Consider the following 7,296-nt stretch of genomic DNA (forward strand, 5'->3'; position numbering starts at 1 on the left):
TTCCTAAAAATTTCAATTCTACTATTTATTATAAACCTAAAAGTACACCGTCCCTCGAAATTTATAATCCTAACTTCTCCTTAATTAGATCTATTTTATAATAAAAATAATTTTATACTCGAAACACTCAAATTCAGTTTTAAAATTTGAGATATTTCATTCTCAAGCCAATTTCTAAAACACACAATTTACATTATTTAAATGGTAACATTTGATTTGTATGATTGAAATTTTATAATTTATTTTTCAAATTAAATTATGTCATGTAAATATTTTATTGAGTATACTCTATGCTGAAAATGGAATTTTTTTTAAAATTTACTTTTGCAAGTCTCTTTTTCAAATGACTCTAACCCACAAATTGCATAAGAGTTATTCTATTTTTAAGTAGCGGGTAAAGTATACTATTTATATTATTTAAATAATAAAATTATTCGAATTTTAAAATTTATTTTTAAAATAGTGTATTTACTAACTTCTTATAAATTTCTATTTGTATACCGAGCTCGCTTAAGGGAATTGAGTCGTCAATTGCATAGCTAGCACATCAATGGCGGAGCCACCTGAAACCGCACCAATGGAAGCCCTCGAGTCGCCAACTCCTCCTCCTTCTTATTCCTCTTCTTATCCGAAGCCTCAACCGATCCCTAGTTCTAGCCCTTCACCGCCGCCTTCATCGATGAGCAGGCTATGGAGGCCAGCCGCCCAGCGAAACCTCCGAAACCAGTGGTCAAAACTGGCTTCTCATAGGCAGCAATGGGCTTCTTCTTCCTCTAGTGGAAAGTCCCACGCCAACTCTCTCGTCAACGCCCATCTTTCTCAGAGGTATTGTACATTTTGTCCTCTGTTTGTTGTTTATATTTGTAATTTCATTAGGTTTTTTTTTTTTTTTCCTGTTGGGTCGTGGGGTTTGGATGTTATGCTCTGCTTTGTTGCTGACATAAAATTTAGGATGTTGTTTGTCCATACATTTTTTTGTGTTTTGGATCGGTTATTAGGTCTGCAAGTTGTGCTCTGCTTGGTTTCTGAATCCTAAGTGATATGAGAAAAAATTAACTTATTTTTTGTCGGCTTGGATCATGAGTATTCATTTTTTTGGTATCCTAAAAAAGGAGAAGCTTCATTTAACTGTAACCGGTATTGATTTAGCTTCAAAAAAATTAATGTGGACTTTGGACTCTACGTTTCATTTTGTTGTGGGCTGACTTTGATATAAAGCCATGGCTATGGTTGAAGCTTTGCTTTGTATATCAGTGAGGTTCTTATTATTGTGATTTACTTGAGTCCTGAAAATTCGGTTTCCTATGGGTCAATAATTGATTCAGATACATGCCTTCGTTGGAGCTAGGTGTTCTAAACGATATGCCAGATATAAGAAAGAAAGCCTGTCGGAAATTGTGCAAGCAGCAGGTAATTGTTATCTATGCATGTGGTTGTGCTTGATACTGTGCAAACAGATATGTTCTCTTTGAACATCAACCAGTTTTTTGGTTTTTTACATAGGTCAAATTAAGAATAGGGTTTCATAATAAAATCACAAGAGGAAAGCAGCTGGGCCTATTTACTTGATCGATAAAATCTTATTTTACCTATCAAAATAAAATCACAAGAGGACCTTTGGTCCATGCAGACAAGAGCTTCTTGTAATTACTTTCATGATTATGGTGTATTCAAATCTTCAATACAGTACTTTTTAATCTGGTTTCCTTGCTCTAGCACTAATCTACTGAATTTTGTCTCAGGAACTTTACCGGATCAAACTTTTATCATCATACAAGGACATGGTACGTATGCTTAATAATTTCGTATGGTTATTGCCAAATGCATGGTCTGGTTTTTCTCCTCTTTAGTGTTTGGTATTTTCAAATTCTTTTCACTGCATCTTTTTAATATTAATTAATGTAGCCATACATGTTACAGTTGTGCAAATATATCCTATTTCTAAGTCAACTTTAACAGGAAATAATCATATGGTGCAGCCCTCATTTTAGAATACCATATTTGATCATCTAAGTACTTGTAAATATTTTTTTTTTTTCCATCCATTTGGGCTTACTTATAAAAAAAAATATATATTATCTGTTTGTCCATCTAAGAATCTACTATCTAGCAAAATATTTGAGTGGGATTCTCTTTTGTGTTGTCAAAATCTTGGAAAATATCAGAAATTTGATTGACTTTGGTGTTTGCCTGGTTCAACACCTAATTCAAAGCCAATGTTTCTACTCTAGCCTGAAACCTGACAATGTGGTCAATTCTTTTTTGTTTCTATAAAATGAATTGAAAGGTATCATTTGATCTTTTTATTTTGATTTGCTAGAATCTTGTTATAGAAAAATTATCAAGAACTAATGAAGAAAAATAAGATACGTTTGCTATTTTTTTCTGAATCATGTCAAATGAACATCTTTTGGTCTTGAGAAAGATTGTAGTGTTTCAAGCAATCCTTAGTAAGTATCTTTTTATCATCTGCTTTTGATATTAATTGATACATTTTTTTATAAGTGATACAAATAAGTCAGTAGCTGTATCTGTTCTCTTTGTTTTGATAAGCGATCTTCAGGTGGCTGCTGTTACCCAAATGGTCAATGCCTGTAGATCCATGAGATGTTATCAAACCGGGACAAGCAATAGTACACTTGTACAATTTTCTAATTCTTCTGGAGATCAGAATGACACTGGAGATGGTGGTGGAGTCTCTGTCTTTGTATTTTTGTCAATCTCTTCTCACGGTGTGTATCTGAAACTCTTTCTTTTTTTCATCGGTATATGTATCTGCAACTCTTTTTACTGCATCCTGTTCTTTTTCATATTAGTGATGAGCTTTCTTTTTTTTCATTTTTTGACAGCATAAAATTACATCATCCCTGACTTATCTTTTGACTTTTTTGCTAATTAGTTGTCCTATTACATCATTTTTTTTCATGAAAGTCTGAAACAAACCACTGAACTAGTTTAAAAAACTTGGCCAACCCAGGAAGACGAGTGATGTCAGAACTTTTTAGTTAATGAAAAGGAAAGAAAATGGCAATGTCTAAACAATAAATGGAGCATTTTTACAGAAATTTCTGGAATTTTTATGGTGAGGAGCTCATTGGATAATTTCCTGCCTTTTGTTTTGCCCTCTGTTGCTGGTGTGTTCTCCTGTATACTGTAGTCTACTAGGTTTTTTTTTTCCCTATTGTTCTCAATAAATTTATTTGCTTATTTAAGCAGTAAATTCTAAATTGTTTGGTTTAAGTTTAAATCCCTCTGCATAATACTAGTTTCATTTTCTGTGATGATTCTTATACTCAAACAATGTCAGAGAAACTGGCAGAGGAGCTTGTTCGGATGTTTATAATGGAACTAAATGTGAAGGTAAATTGCAGTTTCCTTTGGCTATTAGGAAATTCTGATTTAATTTGAACTTGTTCAGGACCATTTTTTTCTTGATTCATGACCGGTATCGTGTGGTTGGGCCAGCGGTTGCTAGTACTGGAGTTACTGTCCATTAGTTGTGAAGTTCCACAAGACATTGGGTTGCATTGGGGGGATCAGCTTTATCAAGGAGAATTTGATAATTTGAGTACGTTGAACTTGTTGTCTGAAGAAACTTGTGAGCCAGTCCCACCAAAATTGATGGATCGGAAATCTGACACACCTGCTGTACAATGTAAAAACCAGCCAAATCCAGAGGTTCTGCAGGTACTTATTGATCATTTAAAAAACACTCAATAGGCTATATAAATACATGTGTGATTGCACACCTGCACTCCGACTTTACAGTTGATTAATGGTGGATTAAGTCTAGGACCCAATTCTTCCACATTTTCTTTGTAGTCAACATAAGAGTAATGCATGGTATGTTATAAAGAGTCCAATTTGCTGTCAAATAAATCAAAGATATCTTAGTCAGAACGCGAGGTGATGCTAAATGGGGGAGAGATCTTATAGTTCTCAAGTTACTCATGGGCCATGTAGATAGGATTTCCATCATGAACAAAGTGTTTACCCCATATCCTGGCAATTTATGAGAGCATTTTCTCTTAAATCTTTGGTCCTGAAAATATTGGAATGCAAAGTGTTGTAGTAAATGACTAGTTGCCAACTTTTAGAAAAAAATGAGCTGTACTGAATTCCCTAGGCTGTAGTCCTTTCAATTCAAACAAAACATTGAGCCTTTCTTTTCGGCGCTTTACTGAATTCCTTGACTTGTATTGCAGGTTTATCTTACAACATGGCTTGCAGAGGTCAACATAAATGCTCATAGGTAGAGTACTCAATAACTCAAGCTCATTTTAATCTTTTTTTCTTTTCTTTTCATCCCAGCTGTATGTGGGGAAGAGAAAAATATAAAGAACGGGAAGCATGACTCTTGCTTGAATGTGCGACTGCACAGCACCAATTGCCCCAAAGTGAGTTGGCAGGAAGGCGAGAGAGCAGAAACATATTCAAATTGTTGAAGACTAAAATAGGATGTCTGTTTCCAAATTGTTGATGATAGAACCATATTCACCCATGGAATATGTGTTGATAGATACGTTTCTAAGCTATCTTTCCTAAAACATAACATAGAATCACTTTCCACAAAAGTTACCTTCAATTTTGTTTCTTCACAGGATAGACGAAATATTTTCTCTAATTGGGGAGGAAATGCATGTCAGCCTCACATAAGCTACTCTTGGAAGAAGAATCACTGGGTTTAACTTGCCACTTCCTCAGATCATGAAAGATGTTTAACATTCAAGGCACATTGACAGAACACTAGCATCTAGCAGTACATGAAAAGCTTGACTTTTGCTAGAGCGCCGCCAAAAGATTGAAGAACCGTCCAACCATAGAGTTGTATCCACGTTGATGATTTTTTCGTCAGCAATGTATCACTGTTGCCGTCCCAACAGAAGTTTGGTTTGTAATAAAACCAAGCCTGCTTTACATGCGCACAAGGCAAATGAGGCCGAAACAGTTGCCCTTAGTTATGTGTAAAGGAGCTTGCCCTTAGTTTGGAGCAAGCTCTTTACAATTTTGTTTATTTGGCATTCACAATGCCCAAAATTGATGCATCATTGATTTCCTGTCCTCCCTTGCCATTGGCTACCATCTACAAAGTATGTTTACTGCAGTCTAGGGTTGAAAAAAAAAGACCGGTGAATTGGGAAACCGAACCGGTGGGTTTGATCCGGTATCAAGTTTAGTTTGGTCCCGTATCGGTTTCATTTTTCTAACCGATCAAAATCGGTTTGGTTCTGATTTTTCTTTTTCTAATACCGGACCAGACCAGTTCATATATATATATTTTTTAATTTTTTATATTGTATAAAATAATTTTATATGATTTTTTATATCATATCATAATTGATAATCATCCACGCATTGCATTATATATATATATATATATATATATATATATATATATTAATTATGTGCTCACGTAAAATACTAGATTCAGGCTAGGTAATAATGTTGATGTGTAAGCTGCTACAAAATTCGAAAACAAAATATAATTAACATGGCAGATGAAATTATATGAGCATCATTAAAAACAGCATTCATTTGTAGTAGTGGCCGAGAAGGATTTCGACAATTGATAGGACATGTAGTCTTCACAAAAATGGCTTATTATGTAGAGGAGATTGTATAAAGTAAAAGCTCCTTTTTTCATTTCTTTTTTCTATTTTTTTTTTAATTTCAAACTCTTGAGTGATGTTTTTATAAGGTTATGAATGATGTACAACAAGTAAACACAAGTCGTGTTTGAATAAAATTAGATCATACTCCACTCCTAAAGTCTAACCACGTATGTACAAATTTAATTTGTTTATACACCTTATAAATCCAATAGTTTCCAAGGGATTTTCTAGATATTAATGGGTCATAGAAAACATGCTTCAGTACTATTGGTGCTCATTTTTCAAATCAATGGACATCTTTCTCACGTCCACTACCTGCTTAATTAATCAGTGCACGACCTTTCAAATTTAATGACTTGACCATCAACTTACGTCATAACTTTTCTTTCATTTTGGATTAGATCGATAATCTCAATCCACATTATTAAAGTAGGTCCTCTCGATCGTAGAGTTTTTTTCTGCAATCATCTACCAAGCGTGTCTGATATTTATAAATTGAGCACGAACAATACAATATATTTATACGAGTTGGCAACAATATTATGTACTCTGAAAACATATAATTAATTTTCTATATTATTAAAAAATAATTTTTCGATAAACGTCTTAGTTTTTGGAATATCTTCTTACTTTTTTGTCAATGAAAAAAAAATTATATTTTTCTTTTAAACAAGAATCAAAGCAGTCTCAATCTTCTTTTTTCACCCTAATATATACGCAACGTTAAAATCGGGCAGTGTAAATATTGCAAGTGGTAGACCGCATAATCAACGTCCCATGGAAGATGGGCTCGACCACTATATATATAGAAGACAAGCCCCTTGACATTGAAAGAGATAATAACGACTAATGAGTCTCCATCTGATCACTTTTTATATTATATATAATTTTTATATTATTATTATATATATTATATGCTATATTTCTAATTAATATAACATAAGATTCTAATCTTATCATTCAAGTCTATTAATCTTATAACATAAAATTAATATACTAGTATAATTAGACACTAATTATACTATTTTAATCTTATTATTCAAGTTTATTAATCTCACTAATAAGTTAGACACTACTTATATTATACTACTATAATTAAACATTAAAGAATTAGTACTTGTTAATAATAAATACTAAATTTTCACAATTAAGTTTAGTATTAAAAAAATTATAATATTAAACATATATAGTTTCACGTGTAAATGGTAAACGGGAAAATCAAACCAGACTGAAATTGGAAAAACTGAAAGTTCTGGTTTTGGTGATGAATTGGTCTGTATCAGTTCTTAAATTTTCAAAACCGGTATATACCAGTTCGGTTTTAAGATTTCTCAAAAATCAGATCGAACCGGAACGGTTACACCCCTACTGCAGTCTTAACTAGGTTATGTTAACCAACACACCTGTATTGAATGGTTATGTTAACCAACACACCTGTATTGAATAGAAATATACGAATCATCATTCCATGCAGCATTTTGCAAATGAATTGGAAATGAAAGATAGAAGAGATACTGATTTACGTCAAGAGTAGTGGAGGTTACATTTCTTTTTTCTTTTTGTTCACATTTATTATTGTCTGTCTTGTAGTCATTACTGCAATTACTATGACGACGGAGAGATGTCTCTCAGGTGGCAACGCGGGTGCAATATCTTTAAATTAGCCTAAATAGAAAAATGTAAT

At 33.2% G+C, this 7,296-nt stretch overlaps 1 protein-coding gene across 2 annotated transcripts; it reads left to right on the plus strand.

The window, feature by feature from the left end:
• Positions 1-505: 505 nt before the first annotated feature.
• LOC121234239 lies at positions 506-5,048 on the plus strand. Of its 2 annotated transcripts, none has more exons than XM_041130114.1 (8): positions 506-825; positions 1,326-1,410; positions 1,743-1,784; positions 2,564-2,732; positions 3,308-3,360; positions 3,466-3,687; positions 4,206-4,252; positions 4,607-5,048. In XM_041130114.1, the coding sequence occupies exons 1-8, from the start codon at positions 551-553 to the stop codon at positions 4,686-4,688; spliced, it is 975 nt and encodes a 324-aa protein (XP_040986048.1). In that variant the 5' UTR covers positions 506-550; the 3' UTR covers positions 4,689-5,048. The 2 variants fall into 2 exon arrangements, with proteins under 2 accessions (XP_040986048.1, XP_040986049.1); XM_041130115.1 differs by having other exon boundaries at positions 507-825; positions 4,602-5,048.
• The last annotated feature ends 2,248 nt before the right edge of the window (positions 5,049-7,296 follow it).

The sequence above is a fragment of the Juglans microcarpa x Juglans regia genome, chromosome 6D (assembly GCF_004785595.1).
Source record: "Juglans microcarpa x Juglans regia isolate MS1-56 chromosome 6D, Jm3101_v1.0, whole genome shotgun sequence".
Lineage (NCBI taxonomy): Eukaryota > Viridiplantae > Streptophyta > Magnoliopsida > Fagales > Juglandaceae > Juglans > Juglans microcarpa x Juglans regia.